General features: G+C 46.6%; 1 protein-coding gene across 1 annotated transcript; it reads right to left on the minus strand.

Moving 5' to 3' along the window:
* Positions 1–829: 829 nt before the first annotated feature.
* ift56 (intraflagellar transport 56) lies at positions 830–14,354 on the minus strand. Its single transcript, XM_066707435.1, has 18 exons — positions 14,194–14,354; positions 12,639–12,773; positions 12,447–12,539; positions 12,190–12,304; positions 12,011–12,060; positions 9,626–9,771; positions 9,327–9,498; positions 9,025–9,099; positions 7,436–7,538; positions 7,241–7,296; positions 6,933–6,986; positions 6,776–6,839; positions 4,058–4,146; positions 3,376–3,459; positions 3,220–3,289; positions 2,834–2,940; positions 2,436–2,569; positions 830–2,283 (listed from the first exon to the last, which is right to left on the minus strand). The coding sequence occupies exons 1-18, from the start codon at positions 14,194–14,196 to the stop codon at positions 2,172–2,174; spliced, it is 1,662 nt and encodes a 553-aa protein (XP_066563532.1). The 5' UTR covers positions 14,197–14,354; the 3' UTR covers positions 830–2,171.
* Positions 14,355–21,460: the final 7,106 nt, after the last annotated feature.

Below are 21,460 nucleotides of genomic sequence, written 5' to 3' on the forward strand. Positions count from 1 at the left end.
GTACCCTGACTGCGGTACCAGGATGAAATCCTCAGACCCATCGTCAGACCTTACGCTGGTGCAGTGGGCCCTGGGTTCCTCCTGGTGCAGGACAATGCCTGGCCTCATGTGGCCAGAGTGTGTAGGCAGTTCCTGGATGACGAAGGCATTGATGCCATTGACTGTCCCTCACATTCCCAGACCTGAATCCAATTGAGAACCTTTGGGACGTTATGTATCGGTGCATCTGATGCCGTCAACTAGCGCCATACTGTCCAGGAGCTCACTGATGCCCTGATCCAGGACACCATCCGCCGTCTCATCAGGAGCACGCCCAGACATTGTCGGGAGTGCATACAGGCTCGGGGGGGCCATACACACTACATGCGAAAGTCGATCTGATGAGTGTTCAAACAAATTGGACGTATTGCCTTCTTTTGCCTGAATTACTTTTAGACATTTTCTACGTTTTGTCTTAAATAATCCCAAATCAAAGTGGTAGCATGGCTTTTTTATTTTACAAATGGAGCAACATTTTGGTAGTTCAGAGGGCACGGGCGATTTCATGATCGTCCACCAGTACTATCTTTCACAGTGGAACCGGTACTCCTGTAAGTCCACTGTATCAGAACCGCTACATTTAGGTACCGCGGTGCACCGCTGTTACTTGTACTACCACCCAACACTGGGGCCACACTGAACTGCAGTGACAGACAGAGTGTATAGAAAGAGCCAAGAAGAGTACATATCAGAGATAAAAATCAAGGCAGACAGACAGGCATGAAAACAAGAGAAAGAACCAGAACCCCCCCCCCCCCCACACACACACAAATGACTCCAGACACTGTAGTTCATCCAGCTGTTTAATGACAGGGGCTCTGAACAGGGCCCTCAGACACAGCAGGGTAGGAGCCAATATATACAAAACTCAACACTATACAACTATATACATGTGTGTCTGTGTGTGTGTGTGGTATAGTGTTGGTCAGTGTTCCAGTGACACTGTTGGGTGTGTGTGTGTGTTATTGCTTCCGTGAGTGTGTGTGGTAGTGTCACAGTGACACTGTTGTGTGTGTGTGTGTGTGTGTGTGTGTGTGTGGTAGTGTCACAGTGACATTGTTGTGTGTGTGTGTGTGGTAGTGTCACAGTGACACTGTTGTGTGTGTGAGTGTGTGTGGTAGTGTCACAGTGACACTGTTGTGTGCGTGAGTGTGTGTGGTAGTGTCACAGTGACATTGTTGTGTGTGTGTGTGTGGTAGTGTCACAGTGACACTGTTGTGTGTGTGAGTGTGTGTGGTAGTGTCACAGTGACACTGTTGTGTGCGTGAGTGTGTGTGGTAGTGTCACAGTGACACTGTTGTGTGTGTGAGTGTGTGTGGTAGTGTCACAGTGACACTGTTGTGTGCGTGAGTGTGTGTGGTAGTGTCACAGTGACACTGTTGTGTGCGTGAGTGTGTGTGGTAGTGTCACAGTGACATTGTTGTGTGTGTGTGTGTGGTAGTGTCACAGTGACACTGTTGTGTGTGTGAGTGTGTGTGGTAGTGTCACAGTGACACTGTTGTGTGTGTGAGTGTGTGTGGTAGTGTCACAGTGACACTGTTGTGTGTGTGAGTGTGTGTGGTAGTGTCACAGTGACACTGTTGTGTGCGTGAGTGTGTGTGGTAGTGTCACAGTGACACTGTTGGTGTGTGTGTGTGTGTGGTAGTGTCTCAGTGACACTGTTGTGTGCGTGAGTGTGTGTGGTAGTGTCACAGTGACACTGTTGGTGTGTGTGTGTGTGTGGTAGTGTCTCAGTGACACTGTTGTGTGTGAGTGTGTGTGGTAGTGTCACAGTGACACTGTTGTGTGCGTGAGTGTGTGTGGTAGTGTCACAGTGACACTGTTGGTGTGTGTGTGTGTGTGGTAGTGTCTCAGTGACACTGTTGTGTGCGTGAGTGTGTGTGGTAGTGTCACAGTGACACTGTTGTGTGCGTGAGTGTGTGTGGTAGTGTCACAGTGACACTGTTGGTGTGTGTGTGTGTGTGGTAGTGTCTCAGTGACACTGTTGTGTGCGTGAGTGTGTGTGGTAGTGTCACAGTGACACTGTTGGTGTGTGTGTGTGTGTGGTAGTGTCTCAGTGACACTGTTGTGTGTGAGTGTGTGTGGTAGTGTCTCAGTGACATTGTTGGTGTGTGTGAGTGTGTGTGGTAGTGTCACAGTGACACTCGGTTGTCCTTGGCCCACTTCCTCATGACTCTGATGATGTATTCCGCCTGCGTGTTTCCCGTGCTCCTCAGCAGGGGCAGCACCTCCCGCAGCGTCTCCCTGCACACACATTACACACACAATATACACGTTACAGAGTAACACATTCTAGTGAGACTTAGAGACAAACACACAGACAGTAAGTCAGTCAGTGTATTGTTTATTGTGTGTGGGTCACGGTGTGCTGCAGTCAGTGTGTGCAGCGGTCAGACCTGGGCTCTCTGCCGGCCACTATGAGCTGGAAGATGCCCACACAGGCGCCCCTCTTGCCCTCCCAGTGCTCTGGGCTCGGGTCCAAACGCTCCAGAACATCGAAAGCCTTTGCCGAGTAATAGAACTGACCCATCTGACAAGAGACAGAGAGAGACTTAATATACACACACACAAACACACACACACACACACACACACACGCGCGCGCACACACACACACACACACACAGGGGGAGTGACGAGACAGTGATGGAGTGAGAGAGACTGACAGAGACAGGGTTGGAGTGACAGATAGTGATGGAGTGAGAGACAGTGATGGAGTGAGAGAGACAGGGTTGGAGACAGTGATGGAGTGAGAGAGGGAGTGAGGAAGGGACAGAGAGGCAGGTGCAGTGACCTTGTAGCAGTCGTTGGCGATGAGCTGTAGGAGGCTGAAGGACTCTCCTGACGTCTCCATCTTCAGGTACAGCTCCCATGCCAGCCGAGCTTTCTGTGTCATGATGTCTGCACACACAGCAACACCGCAAGAAAGTTACTACTGTAGTAAAACAACTGCAAACAACAACCGCACCAAAACAGTGGAGCACAGAGAGGTGAGTAGAGTACAGTGTAGTACAGTGAGTGTAAAGAGTACAGTGTAGTACAGTGAATGTAGAATACAGTGTAGTACAGTGAGTGTAGAGTACAATGAGTATAAAGAGTACAGTGGAGTACAGTGAGTGTAAAATACAGTGTGTATACAGTAGGGTGTGTAACAGTGTGTATCTGGGCACAGGGACTCACAGCAGCGGGCCAACCAGCTCAGGTAGGTGTAGTCATTCTTGATCTTCTCACTCTGGATCAACAAGAACACCTGAACACACAGTCAACACACTGAGCATACAGTCAGAGAAATACATCTTTGCACCATCAATATTATAATTATTGTTATTATTATACCTCCATAGCCTCTGTGTAGTTGCCCACAGCAGCCTTGGACTGCGCATAGTTGAAGTTGAAGGTGTCGTCATTGTAGAAATAACTCTGGAGGGAGAGACAGAAATACACCCTATATAATCAAGATTGAAAATACAAAAGAAAGACCAACATTGACAAAGTACAGACTCAGTGACCACAGCCTGGCCATCGAAAACTGGCCGACACAGCAAGTCGTGGGCAGCCAGAGAGGCGCGGCTGTGCCTCCACTGTCGGGGGAGGTAGAAACAGAGATGCACTTCCTGCTGTCCTACTCCAAATACACACACACACAAACACACAGCAGATATACACGCCTGAATTTAAAAACCTAACCTCCTGTCTGACCACAATAAAATCCCCATACGACTGGGAGAGGAGAAGTGGACCGCCAGGCTACCAGCACAACATGTGTCTACCAGTGTGTGACACCCTGACTGCCACAGCCCGAGGGACAGTAAGACACCTTGCCTGCCACAGCCTGAGGGATGGTGTGTGATATATTTTTTCTGTAATATATTTTCCCTTAAAGCTTTGGCAATACCGTTGTGTCATGCCAAACAAAGCTTATTTGAATTTGAAAGAAGGAGAGACAAATACAGCAGCACAGTCACATTCTCAGTCACACACACACACACACACACACACACACACACAGAGTACTGACCTTGACTGAGTTGAGGTAGATGAGGACGTCCTCAAACTGCCGCAGCAGGAAGAAGCAGGAGGCCATGCACTGCCTGCCCGGGATAGTGTCTGAGAGAGAGACCAGATCAGAGGCGTAGGGTGAGACAGGACTGTAGTCCACATCTACATCAATGAGTTGGCAACGGTGCTGGAGCCGTCTGCCGCCCCTGGACTCACCCTACACGACACTGAAGTCAAGATCCTGCTCTACAGATGACCTGTATCACACAGTTCACACACCCCACACATACAGTACAAACAGCACACACTACACACACCTGGGCCTGATCACACTGCGAGACACAGAGCCAATCAGAGCTGACCACACTGCGAGACACACACTGCTACACACAGAGCCAATCAGAGCTGACCACACTGCGAGACACATAACCAATCAGAGCTGACCACACTGCGAGACAAAGAGCCAATCGGAGCTGACCACACTGCGAGACAAAGAGCCAATCGGAGCTGACCACACTGCGAGACAAAGAGCCAATCGGAGCTGACCACACTGCGAGACAAAGAGCCAATCGGAGCCGACCACACTGCGAGACACAGAGCCTATTAGAGCTGACAATGGTCCTGGGAGAAAGACACAGCCCCACTAGCTGTAGGAGAGCAGCCTGTCCCTGCCTGAGTTATTAGAATTTGAATTACTCTGTGTTCCTGAATACACTGCGCATACCCGTTCATGACTTTTCCATAAGACCTTCTTCAAGTCTTCAGTAGTCCACTGGCGGTCCTTCATGGCCCAAGCAAGCCTCTTGTTCTTATTTTGCCATCTTAGCAATGGTTTTCTTCCTGACATTCGACCTGTCAAACCTGCAGCTTGATGTCTTCTCTTCACAGTTGACACTGAGACTTGCTGACTTCGACCAGTGTTAAGCTGTGCTTGAAGCTGTTGTCCTGCGAGCCACATATCACACAACCTGTTGACCCTCAGAAACTTGTCTTCTGTTTCCGTTGTGTCTTTGGGTCTGCCAGACCTCTTCCTGTCAGTTTCCTCCAGTGTCCAATTGCCTTCTGATGGTGTAGGAAACTGTACTCACTGACACATTGGCTTTCTTTGCAATGTCTCTAAAGGAAATGCCTACACTTGTAAGGGTTATAATGGTCTGTCTTTCTTCCTTTGTTAATTGTCTTTTCCTCGCCATTGTGAGAGCAATATACTACTTCCTGCACTACAATACTGTGCAAATAATGCTTAAGAGGGTATAGTAACACAGTCTGTTCCATCATTGTTTTCATACAGACAGAGGGTTTGCAAATAATCAACAAAATTTGGCACACCTGTAGGAATTGTTAGCATCAACTTTCAAGGCTTCATTTACTTCCATTGCTGCAGAACACCTGTAAGTTGTTAACCCATTACTGGCCTTTTTAATAACTCTGAAATCTACATTATTTTTCAGTTTTTGGTAACCTAAACTTTTTTTTTTTTTTTTTTACCTGTGGCAGTTTGGACCATTTCAGATTATTAACGCATAAACGCAAAAATACATAAGTTATAAACATGTTTACCAAGAATAGCCAAAATCTGGTTATTTTGACTGGTCATTTACATACATAATAAATCAATTATAAGAAATAATCTTGCCTGCCCTTTACAATAGAGTAATTCTGGCGCTCCAGTGTCGATTTCTACCTGTCTACAGTGTTTCATGTGCTTGAAAAACACATGCATTGTGTAGCATTACAGGAGTCTTACAGCTGTACTCACATTGCCATGTATATGAACATGACTCTGACTTAGGGGCAGCAGTGACACTGGGATTGACACATCATTCATGGGATTGTGCCAGTGTTGTGTAAACATTGTGAGTGAGATGCAGGTCCAAATGGCACTGCATCAAATGCACAATAATGATTAATGTTCATTATCAGTGGAGGAACATTATTGCAGTGCTGTACAGTATATTCATGGCTCAGAAGCGTTCACCTGGAGAGGCTGTCAGACTGCAGTGTGAGGTTCGAGCTCGTGCAGGAACAGTGAGAAACTGTCCTGTGTGGACTGTGCCGAGTGGAAAGCTGACAGAGTGCAGGCTACATATACAGTAAATAGTTTATTGAAATACAAAGCCACGGTGAATACAAGCATTCTATTTTGAAGAAAAAGTTTACATGGTGTTGAAAATGTTTACTTTGGTTACTTTATTATTTTTGTGATAAATGCAATAGTTATTTTTGATCAATAAAATATTGTGTTTGAGCATTATTCAATATTTACACTTCTTTCATTTGTGTATTGTATGTATTCATTTATGTTTTAACATTGCAGTGTATGCGTTTAGAAAAAATATGCTTTGATGTTATTTATACCAATAATTGCAATGTTTTATGATCATATTTAAATTTAAATACTCCATTAGTATTAGGTAAATGCACCACATGAATAAAACCTCAGTGTTTCATATGATCGTTTACTGTTCATGATTACATCACAGCTGTTAAAGAGCTCTTGGTTAAAATGACCAGCTTTGGAGCTTGTAGGTAGTTTTATGTGTTAAAATGATTATATACATATATATATATATATATATATATATATATATATATATACACACACACACATACACACATTTATGATACTGTATTTTGCACTGATATTCAGTTTCACTGTGTGCTCTGGCAGCACTGCTCCTGTTGCTCTTGTCTATAGAGCACTCTTTGAAGTGAGAGAGGAGGGAGCAGCACTCACCACACTCGCTGGCCGACCCTCCAACCAGCTGGAAGAACTGCTGTGCGATCTTCAGATGATCCCTCTGAGAGAGAGAGAGAGAGAGAGAGAGAGAGGGGTTAATACACACACATCCTGTCCAGCTGTCTGTGTGTCAGTGTGACTGTCTGTTACTTACCGATCCGATCTCCTGTCCCAGAGCTGCATTAACCACCCCCTTCAGTATATACTCCTGAGAGACAGAGAGGGGGGGGGGGTTAATACAGCACTCCTTCTGCACACCGACAGAGCAACAACACCAGAGGGAAGAAGGGAGGCAGAGGGAAGAAGGGAGGGAGAGATGGCGATATGGAGGAAGTGAGACACACAGAGACAAAGGGAAGAAGGGAGTGAGAGACAGAGATACGGGATACGGATAGGAGAGGGAGAAAGCGAGGGTTGATGAGGGGGACAGACCCGCGCTGCAGGCTGGTCAGCAGGCTGTACCTGAGGGGAGGCTGGCTCTAGGTCCTTAATCAGACTGTAGGACTCCTGGACATCATCTGGGAGAGAGAGGAGAGAGAGGGAGAGAGAGAGGGAGAGGACCATGTGAAGTGGCAGCCACACAGAACCGATTCACCGACACACACAATCACACGCAAACACAAACACACATACACAAACACACGCACACACACTCACCCTGACGCAGGTAGTAAATGACCAGGTTGAGTCGGGCCTCGGAGATGACATCTATCAGGGGGGGCAGCACCTGTAGTGCCCCCTCACCCCCCCGGAACACCACCTGAGAGAGGGAGAGAAAGAGGGAGAAGATGTATTGTAACCAGGGCTGGGTGATTTGGGGAAAATATCTAATTGCGTTTTTTTCTGACAGATATTGCAATTGCGATTTGATTTGCGATTTAATTTTGTAAAGTCAAGCTTCAGCTCAATATTCTGTGCAGCACACACTCTAAATTAGAGAACAACATGCCTTTAACTGTAGACCTTCCACTGCCTTGTAGTCTTGTACAGGGGTCGGCAACTCGGGCCAATTGTGATCTGAGCTAATAGTCGCGGGCTGACTATAAGCTCGCATTTTCCAGACTTAATGTAATTAACAACAATAATAATTAAAAACTTGTATATATTTTTTTAACAAGAGCAGAGTGCTTCACAGAAAGCAATGCAATTAACAATAAGTGAAATATAAATCATAAAGCAGGTACTTAGGTTATACAAACAATTTGTGTCAAAGTGATTATATTCAAAGAATAACATCTACAAGACAAAATCAACACTTAAAGATAATAAACAAGCATAAACACTGCCTTAGTCCACGGGCAATATTGTGTCCCGTGTGGTCTACAGGGAAGTCTGCCGTTTGCAGACAGCGGGTGCACAGTGAGACTCAGACACGGTCACTCGTCCTGCTGGATCACAAGTCTGTTGTTGTGGCGTAATATCCCACGTGTGCCAACTCCGTCCCAACTTTATTCGTGCATTCAATGCAAAGATCTGTGGGATTGCAACTCGGCTACAATATGTGCGAGAGGGATTGTACATCTCCAGTCCAGCGGTCGGATGAGTTTTTAAAAACCCCTCTTTGGTCACTGCATTAAAGGCACTATCGAGGTAATGGGTTATGGTGTTAGTTGTCTCCTGGTGCCTTCGTGAGGTCTTTTCATACGGTGTAACAGCCGCAAACAACTCTGAAATTGTACTCAATTTTTAGCAACGCTTTCCTCAAACAGCCGCTGCGGCGCTATTTCCAGTGCTGGTGCAGGAGCTGTATTCACACGTGTTGTGGCAACAATTCCACACAGCTCTTGCAAATAACCTTCTTCTGTTCGGTGTCTATCACTTTGAAGCCGAAATAATCCCATCTTACTGTTTTTCTTTGGTATTAATTCGCCTAATGATCGCTCTGACTCTGCAGTCGCCATAACCCCACTGCACCGCGCTTTGCTGTTTGTTTTGAATGGTGGGCGTTTATGCAGTCGGCTGGACAGCGCTGACTGGGCAGGACGGAGGTGCGCTCACTCTATTGCTTAGTAAGATGCCACACAAAGAGGGCAGTCATGCTTTTGCTCTGGGACACTCGCTGCATATTTTTCATGTCGCCTCCATATCGCAACCTTTTCCGATTAGCTAATCGCAATGTTTCAAATCGCGATTGCAGTTCGATTTTGATAAATCGTTCAGCCCTAATTGTAACTGCACTGGAACCCATGAATCAGAGCTCAGCCCAGTAGCACTGTCAGCCCAGCCCAGCCCAGTGTGAGTCTCACCAGGTTGTGTCTGATGAGCTCCTTGGCAAACTCGAAGGAGCTGGAGGAGATGTCAATCAGGTTCTTCAGCTCCGCCTGAGGGAGAGAAAGAAAGAGAGAGTCCCTAGGTGCACGTCTGTCTATATAGCTGTGTCACCTCAGCAGCCTTGCTGTTGTACAGCCGGTAGTGGTTGCAGTGTGTCTGTGTCTAGTTGTGTGTGTGTAGCCGCGTCACCTCGGCTGCCTTGCCGTTGTACAGCCGGTAGTGGTTGCAGTGTGTCGGTATGTGTGTGAAGTTGTGTGTGTGTGTGTAGCTGTGTCACCTCCGCGGCCTTGCCGTTGTACAGCCGGTAGTGGTTGCAGGCCTTGAGGTTGAGGGCGATGGTGCTGTCAGGGAAGCTCTGCAGATACACGGCCAGCACCTCCTGAGACACGTCATAGTAGTCCAGCTTGTAGTAGCACAGGGCCACGTACACGTTGAGGGCCAGAAACTCCCTACACAACACACAGTAACACACTGTTACACACTGCGCAAGTCCAGCTTGTAGTAGCAGAATTTCCATGTGTGACAGGGTCCGTGTGTGACAGTCACTGTGAGACGTTCAGTGTGTGAGGGGGTCACCTGTTCTCCAGCAGGATGCGCTTGTAGATGTCTATGGCCTCCTGGTAGTGGGACCTCATGTAGTGGATGGAGGCCAGACTCAGCTGGTCTTCCGTCACATCCTGCAGGTTCTGGTGAAAACCCATGAGCTTCTTCTCATCATTGAACTGGAGGAGAGAGAGAGAGGGAGGGAGAGAGGGAAAGAAGGAGAGACAGTCAGCTGACACACACTGCACGCCACAGCGCCTCTATCTGAACACAACAGTCAACTCTGTAGGGCAATATGGGAACATGTAACATGGGAACTGCATCTCTGCTCTGGTGTCATTTCCTCCTCTCTGTACAATGGGAAACCTTCACATGCCAGCTCTCTCTTTAAAAACAAATGCGGTGCTTGAAAGTGTGTTTCATCACTACTTATGACCAATTATTCATGCGTGTTGTGAATGATTGATGTTTCAATTAGTATGTATTCAAGTGATGATGTTAATGATGTGTAATTGATCCATGTATTGTATTTTGCCTTTAATGTCTATACACATACATGTTCTTGTTGTATCAGCTGTATCGCACATGCCTGGACAACACTGGTATAAACACGTCCTGTGATAGAGCTGGGTTTGAATTGAGAGAGAGGGAAGAGAAGAGGGAATGAGGAAGAGACACAGATGTGGGCATATAAATACAGAGACAGAGACAGAGAGAGAGAGAGAGAGAGAAAAATTGGCAACAAAAGAACAGTTCTTCACTCAGGGGCGGGGAGTGAGGCAGGGCTGCAGTCTGAGCCCAACACTGTTCAACATCTACATTAATGAGTTGGCAACGGTGTTGGAGCAGTCTGATGCCCCTGGCCTCACCCTAAATGACACAGAAGTCAAATTCCTGCTCTATGCAGATGACCTAGTCTTGCTGTCGCCCACAGAGCAAGGGCTTCAGCAAAACCTGGCACTACTAGAGCAGTACTGTCAGTCCTGGGCCCTGGCAGTAAACATGAAGAAGACAAAGATCATGATTTTCCAAAAAAAGGCCAGACCTCAGGGAAATAAATACCACTTCATGCTAGATAACACTACCCTAGAACACACCTCACACTACACCTACCTGGGCCTGACTATTAGTGCGTCAGGGGGCTTTAACCTGGCAGTGAAGGCACTCAAAGACAAAGTAAGAAGAGATTTCTACACAATCAGAAGAAGATTCTATAACATTAATATTCCAGTCAAAATCTGGCTCAAACTAATTGACAGTGTGATCCAGCCCATTGCGCTGTACGGTAGTGAAGTATGGGGTCCACTCAGTCAACAGGACTACACTAGGTGGGACAAACATCCAATAGAGACCCTGCATGCTGAACTCTATAAAAACATACTGCAGGTGCACAGGAACACACCAAACCATGCATGCAGGGCAGAATTAGGCCGCTTCCCAACCCTCATTAATATAAAGAAAAGAGCACTGAAATTCTGGATGCACCTGAAGAAAAGTGAGTCAGATTCACTCCAGTACAAGGCACTCCAAACCCAAGAGCTCAGCCCTGAAAAGAGGCCCCTGAGTCAGCTGGCCCTGAAGCTCACGGCACTGACCCCCGCTAATACTGCGAACAGAGACCAGCTTCAGGTCAGCACTGCTTACCTGCCCCCAATTAGAGTCAACCAAATCATAAAGATAACCAAAACCTCCTATCTGGAACATTGGAACAATGAAACCAAATCCCAAAGTAAACTGGATTGCTATCGGGCCCTAAACAGAGAATACACCCTGACAGAGTATCTCTTCACTGTCAGAGATACGAAGCAGAGACGGATCCTGACCCAGTACAGGCTCAGTGACCACAGCCTGGCCATAGAGACGGGCCGACACAGGCAGAGCTGGCTGCCCAGAGAGGAGCAGCGCTGTGGTCACTGCGAGACAGGAGAGGTCGAGACAGAGATGCACTTCCTCCTCCACTGCAATAAATATCACAAATTAAGGGAAACATTCTTTAATAAATATTATAAAATCATTCTCTGAATTGATAAATGAAAAAAAAATAGCTATCCTCCTGGGGGAGGGACACACAGCCCCCCTGGCCGCCCAATATGTAGCCGCCTGCCACAGCCTGAGGGGCTCACTGTGAAAACATACATGAGCACCAGCTGTAAACTATAAATAAAGTAAATGTACATGTCTATTAAGATTTTATTTATAAATTATAATGTTAATGTTTCATTTTTTTATTTATTATTATTATTATTTTTTTTACCTTTTATTATTTTTCAATGTATGTATATAATATCAACTGCTTTGGCAACACTACGAATCCGTTTGTCATGCCAATAAAGCACCCTTGGATTGAATTGAATTGAATTGAATTGAATTGAATTGAGAGAGAGAGAGAGAGAGAGAGAGAGAGAGAGATAAACTCACCTTGTGGGCCAAGTGGAACAGGAGGCGATTCTGCAGCTGACTCTTAGGAGCTGAGAGACAGAGAGAGGAACATGAGAACACAGCTGCGATACTGTGAGCTGATCTGTGTGACTGTCAGTGCCAGTGTGTGTGAAAGTGTCGTTGTGTCAGCTTGTGTGTATGGGTCAGTGACCTCTGACCTCTCAGTGCCGCCTCCTCAGCCTCTCTGTACAGACCCAGGAAGAACAGCGTGCAGCCCAGGTTCACCCACACCTCCGGGGGGCAGCCCTCCCGCACACAGAGGGCACGGTACTCCTGAAACACAACACACACTGTCACATACAGGACACGGTACGTCTGAAACACACACACAGTCACACAACACACACACTGTCACACACAGGACACGGTACTCCTGAAACACACACACACACACACAGGGTGTGTCCAGTCTGACCTGCATGGCCCTCTTGTAGTCCCCCAGGTGGAAGGCGCAGTATCCCAGCCACAGGTCTGAGTCCTCCTCCGCCGGGCCCACGCTGCGCTGGAACTGCAGCACACACACACATTAATACACACCGTGACACAGTGCAGAGTGTCAATACAATGCAGTATATCAGCTTAGTGTGACGCAGTGCAGTGTGTTGACCTCCAGCAGGGTGATGGCGCCCAGGTAGTCCCTCTGGCTCAGGTACTCTGCCAGCCGGGGGGGCCTCCTGCCCGTCTTCTTCTTCTCACTGGGCGGGGCCTCGGCCCCCACTGCGGGCTTCACTCTGGACAGGATCTGCACACACACACACACATTACACACTGCACAAACACACAGTACACATATTACACACACATTATACACTGCACACACACATTACACACTGCACAAACACACAGTACACATATTACACACACATTATACACTGCACACACACATTACACACTGCACAAACACACAGTACACATATTACACACACATTATACACTGCACACACACATTACACACTGCACAAACACACAGTACACATATTACACACACATTACACACTGCACACACACATTACACACTGCACAAACACACAGTACACATATTACACACACATTATACACTGCACACACACATTACACACTGCACAAACACACAGTACACATATTACACACACATTACACACTGCACACACACATTACACACTGCACAAACACACAGTACACATATTACACACACATTATACACTGCACACACACATTACACACTGCACAAACACACAGTACACATATTACACACACATTACACACTGCACACACACATTACACACTGCACAAACACACAGTACACATATTACACACACATTATACACTGCACACACACATTACACACTGCACAAACACACAGTACACATATTACACACACATTACACACTGCACACACACATTACACACTGCACAAACACACAGTACACATATTACACACACATTATACACTGCACACACACATTACACACTGCACAAACACACAGTACACATATTACACACACATTATACACTGCACACACACATTACACACTGCACAAACACACAGTACACATATTACACACACATTATACACTGCACACACACATTACACACTGCACAAACACACAGTACACATATTACACACACATTATACACTGCACACACACATTACACACTGCACAAACACACAGTACACATATTACACACACATTATACACTGCACACACACATTACACACTGCACAAACACACAGTACACATATTACACACACATTATACACTGCACACACACATTACACACTGCACAAACACACAGTACACATATTACACACACATTACACACTGCACACACACATTACACACTGCACACACACTGTAATTACACACACAGTACACACACTATGTAACGCCTATCAGTATCTGAAAGGTCCGAACATTTGAAAAAGTGCAAAATTGCTGCTCACGTTTTCAATCTTCCGTTAGTTTGTTTTTTAATTAGAAAAACATGGAATTTTGGATAAACACTGATATTTTATATTTATATTTTTTCTGTAAAAAGATCAAATAGCAAGTGAAATGCGGAGCGCCGTGCTGTGCGGTGTCCGCCGTGTCAGCGCTGACGGAGTGACGAGACCCGGCCGGAGCGGCGCCGAGGCTCACACTGCCGCTTCACCAGCCCGCTGCTCCGCTGGACAGACTTACCATGTCGGGTCAGCTCCGCTCAGAGACCCGGCGGCTCCCGGAGACACGGAGGAGACAGGGACGAGGACGAGGACACGGAGGAGACACGGAGACACGCAGCTCAGCCACCGCCGCGTCCGTGTTGTGAGCACGGCAGGCAGGGCCGTCTCCTAGCAACAGCGCCCGCTGCACAGGAACAGGAAGCGCAGCTGCAGGAAACACAGGCACGCGCGCACGCGGCTCTGCGGCTGCGCTGGCGATGCGCTTCATCCGGGTTCTTACGCGCTGCGTGTGTGACACCCGCTCGCGTTTCGGAGTCGCTAGTCAAATCCCTTCGTCTGGAAGCTGCGGCCGCAGTGCATCACCCGGGCGCCGTGGTTGTGAGTTTTAGGTGCTCTTATTATAGCCCCTTCCAGGTGACATGGCCCCAGTGACCTAATGCATAAGGCATTGGCTTCCTAAACCAGCGATTGTGGGTTTGAGTCCCAACTGGGTTGGCTCTGTTTTGTTGTTGTGCCACATTTGTATGGCTCAATAAGGACTTTACTTGTATTTGTAATCAAATCTTTATTTCCTGTCTCTCATTCCTTTGCCAGTCTCCGTCTCTCAGTATCTACCCCTCTCTGTCTCAGTTCAATTCTATTAATAAAATAAGCTTTATCAGCATGCATAGCAGTGACAGACAGGTCCAGTGCTCAAGAAGTGTGTGTCTCGCTCTCCCTCTCACTATGATGTGTGCGACAGGTGTTTGTGTAATGTGTTCTGCACCTGTGTTAAATTGGCATTAGAGTGGTTCATTGTGATCTGTGCCAGCATCCACAGAGCTGCCCCAGTGGTGCTGTACAGGACAGAGAGCAGCACACAGGGACACCCACACAGCACAGGGACTCACTGGGGTCCTGGTGATGTCAACATCTCTCTCTCTCTCACCCCTCTCGTTTTTTTGGTAGCTCCATTACAGTGACAGTCAGGCCTGTTGACCAGTTGAGTTTGTAACGTTAAGTCCTAGGGATGTGCTAAAGCAGGGGTTCTTAACCAGGGCTGCCTGTAATGTGTCTTGAGTCATGACACGAGTCTGGAGTTTGTCTGCTGTTTATATTTCCGGTCTCTTTACATTACAAGCTTTACGACACCTTCACATTACGACATATCAATACATCTTTCCTCTTTAGTTTTTACATCAATATTACAAAAAAAGCATCTAGGGAAAGTCTCTCAGTCTTTGCTTCTGAACATAGGGCATCCATGACAAAAGGAAACAAATTTTCCCTCTCCCTTTTTTTATAGTTCCTCAATTAAATGCAGAGGAGGTCGGATGATGGCGTCTAAGAGTCCGACTTTTCTGTTTCCACCAGGAAAGACCGTGGAGCTACCTGTGTCAGTACCTTTGATCTTTCTTCCCATCCACTTCTCCCTCTTACTCTAACAATGTCACACATTTTTGTCATAATGCTTCTTATTCCGTGAAGTAATCTTAACCCATGCCTTGATCTGTTGAGCTCTGTTGGCTCTGGGAAGCCACGTGTTTATCCTCCTATTCATGAGCAACTCAGCTGGAGACACATTCCATTGATGGTGCTCTGTAGGTCAACAGGCCTAAATTACAATCCTCATCTGTCTCAATGGCCTTCTTGAACATCATCTTCACAATTTGAACCCCCACATCTGCCTATCCATTTGATTGTGGGAGTTGTGGACTTAGGTGAGTAAACACATGCTCTACTGCAAACTGTGCAAAAACTCCAGACTGCTGAACTGTGGGCCATTGTCACTCATCATGACAAGAGGAATACCATGCTTTGCAAAAATTGACTTGTGCCCAATAACTGCACTGGAGTTCCTATTTGACAATGAGACCATTTGTGGATGATTGGAGTAATAATCAGTAAGAAGTAGGTAGTCTGGTGGTCTCTGCAAAAAGTCTCCACTGAAACAATGTGCCTGAATTTCTTGCCCCATAGTGCTTGCTCCCTTGTATGTTAGGTATCTCCTTGACGGTGCATCATGTAAGAGAATTTGAATGCTTGGTTTTTCAGTCTAATCTAAATAAATAGTTGAACTGAAAACTCATAGGTCAATTGGTTTCTCTTTTAAGATTATTTTTAGAGGGAAGATCCGGTCAAGTCACAGATGTGCATAATAATTTATTTTGACAAAAATAGGAAACTAATATCATTCAATTATATTACTGAAAATAAGTAATATTAAGCTTCTGCTGGATTACAGTAAGAAACAGATAATACCCATTTTCTCCTTTGTCCTCTCACAGGGCAGCTTTAGGTCTGGTCAGGCAGGATGTGGTGTGTCTCTCTGTCTCTCCTCTCCAGCTCTTTCTTGTGTCTTGTTGCAGAATTAAGAAGTTGAGACTAAACTTCTCTTTGTTTTCCTTCCAACCAATCACATTTTGCCACCACCATGACTTGGGTGCTTTATGCTAAAGTAATTTAGAAGTGGGGGTCATTTCGAATTTGGCTAGGAGCCAATAAGAGGACAGGTCCCCTTTGGTCTTCTGGACATACAGATAAGGTTACCAGGGGCTACCAGAGGCTACCAGAGGCTACCAGTGGCTACCAAGGAACTTAGATAAAAGGAAGGAAGTCTGTTTCCTCTACCGAACCAGATAGAACAGAATCTCCCAAAAGAAAAATACATTTTAACAAATAATATCTTACACACCCCACATACCGCCACCACTAAACTAGTTGTGCCAGGTGGAGCCAGTTGGAAACAGTTAGGTGTGAATTGGGGGCAGGCAGACTAAAAAGGTACTTAAAGCTGCTGTTGAGAAACAAAAAAGCACTGTGCTGTTTCTCAGCAACAAAAAGGTCAAGCAGTTGACCAGGGGACATACCAAAAAAAAAAAAAAAAAATTTGCCACAGTGTCAATTTTGCAGAATGATTGCCTTCTTGGATGAACTCATACAAGAAGATTTCATTTTGAATGCTGTCAGCATGTTGTTTTCTAGTGATAAGGAGAACTGCATGGTATCTTGCCTGCCTGGTGCTCAGGTTGCAGATCTCCCTAAACTAGTAGACAAGCTACTGGCCAAAGCCGAGGGGAATCCACTGGTCATGGTCCACATTGGAACCAATGACATAGGAAAAGGTAGGACAGAGGTTCTGCACTGCAAGACAATTTAAAGACTTAGGAATGAAATTAAAGAGCAGAACCTCCATGGTAGTTTTCTCTGAAATACTTTCGGTACCTCGTGCCAGGCCAGGGAGACAGGCAGAGATTAGAAAGTTTAACACGTGGCTGAAATCTTGTTGTAGGGAAGAGGGGTTTAGGTTTATGGAGCATTGGTCTTTCTTCTGGGATAGATAGGACCTGTACAAACCTACATCTAAACAGAAGGGGAGCTAATGCATTGGGAGAGCGTATGTGCAGAGTAATTGAGAATCTTTTAAACTAGGGACCAGGGAGGCAGGGAGCTCTGACAATGGGAGATGTTCCTCTAAGGAAAGAAAACAAAGGGAAACTGCTAGTAGGAAAGTCCTGAAGTGTTTGTACCTCAATGCCAGGAGTATAAGGAACAAGATGTTAGACCTGGAAGCCACAGTGCTGGTGTGTGACTATGATGTTATAGGAGTGACAGAAACATGGCTAACAGACATTTTGGGGATGAATACAAGTTGGAAGGATACACACAGTTTAGGAGAGACAGGCAAAATCGAAGAGGGGGTGGAGTAGCATTATATGTCAGAAATGACATTGAGGCAGAACTAAAATTAGATCGCAGTAACGGAACAGAATCTTTGTGGGTGAAACTTTTGAACAAGAGATCTGGGGGATTAGTGGTAGGAGTGTGTTACAGGCCACCCAACTCAGATATTCAGAAAGATGTTGCATTGTACAGTGTAATCAGGACTGCATGTAGCAAGGATGTGGCTGTTATAATGGGGGATTTCAATTTCCCAAACATAGACTGGGAAAGCCCTGTTGGGACTACAGAAGCAGAAATAGAAATAGTTGAGATGGTAAATGACTGCTTTCTAACTCAATTTGTCAGGGAACCAACCAGAGAGAGCGCATGCATTGACTAGATCTTTTCAAATTATTATTATTATTATTTTTATTTCTTGGCCAACGCCCTTATCCAAGGCGACTTACAACATAAGTGCAAAAATACAGAGAAGTACAAGGCATCAATCATTACAAATTCAACTTGGCTAAAATATAGCAATTCAAAATATATTTTACAAATTCCAATTCCAATTTACACAAGTACACAAGACTTCCTACATCCTGGACGGTGAAAGCTAAGTGCTGTCAAGATGTAGGGTTACAGACGAGGGCTACGGGAAAGGGAGCAAGGAGGAAAACAATCAAGAACGCGAGGAGCATAATAAGCTGAAGTGCAATCTAGCAAGGATAGAGGACTAATATTACAAGTGCTGTCGGAAGAGATACTTCTTGAGTAAGCGCCGGAATGAGGTCAAGGACTCTGCTGTTTTGACTTCGGTGGGCTGGTCGTTCCACCACTTAGGGGCCAGGGATGAGAAGGAGCGGCTCTGGAGGAAGGAGAGTGGAGAGGAGGCAGAGTTATTCTTCTGGCACTGGAGGAGCGCAGTGGTCTGGAGAGCAAATGTATGGAGAGACGAGTGTCTGAAGGTAGCTTGGTGCAGTGTGGTCAAGACAGCGGTAGGTGAGGGTCAAAGTCCTGAACTGAATGCGTGCCGCTATCGGGAGCCAGTGGAGGGAGCGGAGCAGTGGAGTAGCGTGTGCGAATCGTGGCAGAGAGAATACCAGACGAGCCGCAGAGTTCTGGATGAGCTGGAGCGGCGGGTAGTGGATGCAGGCAGGCTGGCCAGGAGGGAGTTGCAGTATCCAGGCGGGAGAGGACCAGGGACTGGACGAGCAGCTGAGTTGAGTAGATGGTGAGGAAGGGGCGGATCCGGCGTATGTTGCTCAGGAGGAATCTGCAGGTGCACGTCAGCGTGGTGATGTGCTGGGTGTAGAAGAGCGCAGGATCGAGGGTGACTCGTAGATTTTTACCGGACGAAGAAGGAGAGAGTGTGGTGGATTCCAGGGGGATCGAGATGGGGAGGTCAGCAGAAGGTGAGGAAGAGTGGGGGAAAAAGAGGAGATCTGATTTGGAGAGGTTGAGCTTGAGGTGGTGCGAGTGCATCCAGGCAGAAATGTCAGACAAGCAGGAAGAGATGCGTGAGGGGATGAGAGGGTCAGAAGAGGGAAAGGATAGGAAGATCTGAGCATCATCAGCGTAGAAGTGGTAGGAGAAGCCGTGGGAAGCGATGAGGGGGCCCAGGGAGCGAGTGTAGAGAGAGAACAGGAGCGGGCCCAGGACAGAGCCTTGGGGAACGCCTGTGAGGAGAGGTTGGGTGGTGGATGAGGAGCCTCTCCATGTCACTTGGTAGGACCGGTCGCTGAGGTAGGAGGAGAACCAGGTGAGAGCAGTCCCAGAGATCCCAAGGTCAACGAGGCAGGAGAGGAGGATGGAGTGATCGACGGTGTCAAATGCTGCAGAGAGGTCAAGGAGGATGAGGACTGAGGAGAGGGAGGCAGCCCGAGCGCAGCTGAGGGAGTCAGTGACAGCCAGGAGAGTCGTTTCAGTGGAGTGAGCTGTGCGGAAGCCGGATTGCAGAGGATCAAGGAGTGAGTTTTGAGACAGAAAGTCAGAGAGCTGTCGGTGGACTGCCCGCTTGAGAGTCTTGGAGAGGAATGGAAGTAGGGAAACAGGGCGGTGGTTCTGAGGAGAGGTGGCATCAAGGGTTGGTTTCTTGAGCAGTGGGATGACAGCAGCTTGTTTAAATGTAGAGGGGAAACAGCCAGAGAGGAGTGAGGAGTTGAGGAGGGAGGAGATGAAGGGGAGAAGATCAGGAGCGGTCGCTTGTAAGAGGCGAGACGGGAGAGGGTCCAGGGCACACATTGTGGGATTGTGACGTAGGAGGAGAGCAGAAACTTCAGCATCTGAGAGAGGTGAGAATGAAGAAAAGGAAGCTTGGTTGGTGGGAGGTTTTGGTGTAATGGGAGATGAGGGTGGAGTATTGAAGAGCCTGCGGATGTCTGCAATTTTGGAGGAGAAGAAGGAGGCAAAATCATCAGCAGTGAGAGATGAGGGAGGAGGAGGGGGAGGGAGGGCAAGGAGGGAGGAGAAAGTGGAGAAGAGCTTGCGAGGGTTGTTGATAGTGGATTCGAAGAGAGAATGGATGTAAGACTTCTTGGCTAAGGTGAGAGAGGACGAGAATGTGGACAGTAGGGAGCGGTAGAGTTCGAGGGCAGCTGGGAGTTTGGTCCTTTTCCACTTTTGTTCGGTGGCATGCAGACTAGTTCGGGTTGCACGGAGAACAGCAGAGAGCCAAGGCTGAGGAGGGGAGGGACGGGCAGGACGAGACATGAGAGGACAGAGAGAGTCAAGGGAGGAGAACAACGAGGAAGTAGCACAGTTGACAGATAGATTTGAAAAACAATCAATGGAAGGCAAGAGAGTGAGGGCAGTGGAGGCAAGGGTGGAGGGGGAGACAGAGCAGAGATTTTGGCGGAAGGTGAAAGAGGGAGTGGATGGAGAGGGGAGGGATGGAAGGGAAAGGGAGAAGGAAATGAAGTGGTGCTCCGAAGTGGTGGTGGTCCAAATGACCAGGATAGAGACAGAGGGACACTAGTTAGAGAACCAATGGCAAATTGTGATCAAAATATGGTTAGCTTTGAGGCATTCTTTCAAAAAACAAGAACCAAGTCTAAAACAATGGTCTACAATTTCAGAAAAGCAAACCTTGAAGGTATGAGGTGGCAATTAGAAGAGGTAGACTGGAGCACACTGGATACAATTGAAAATGGATGGTTATATTTTAAGAATATACTACTTTGTACCAAATTTATACCAAAACTTAGCAAATTGAGGAACAAAAACATTGATGAAAATGGTTTAATAGAGGTATGCAAGAAAATATCAAGGAGAAATGAATTGTTGTATAGCGCATACAAAAGGCATAGAGATGAAACAAAATACAAAGAAAGTGTTGAGCTGCAAAGAGATCTTGAGAAAGGGATCAGGAAAGCAAAGAGGGAAATAGAAAGAAACATAGCTCTTGGAGCTAAAACTAATGCAAAGAGCTTTTTTCAATATTACAACAGCAAGAGGCCAATAAAGGAGGAAGTGAAACAGATAAAGGGCAAAAATTGAAGTATGTTGGAAAACGAACAAGATGTGGCAAATATTCTAAATGAGTATTTCACAGAGGTTTTTACAAAAGAAAAAACAGATAACATGCCACAGGTTGACAATCAGTCCAGTCAACCCTAAGAGAGATCAGGATAAATGAGGAGGAG

The sequence above is a fragment of the Amia ocellicauda genome, chromosome 6 (genome assembly GCF_036373705.1).
Source record: "Amia ocellicauda isolate fAmiCal2 chromosome 6, fAmiCal2.hap1, whole genome shotgun sequence".
NCBI classification, from domain to species: Eukaryota; Metazoa; Chordata; class Actinopteri; order Amiiformes; family Amiidae; genus Amia; species Amia ocellicauda.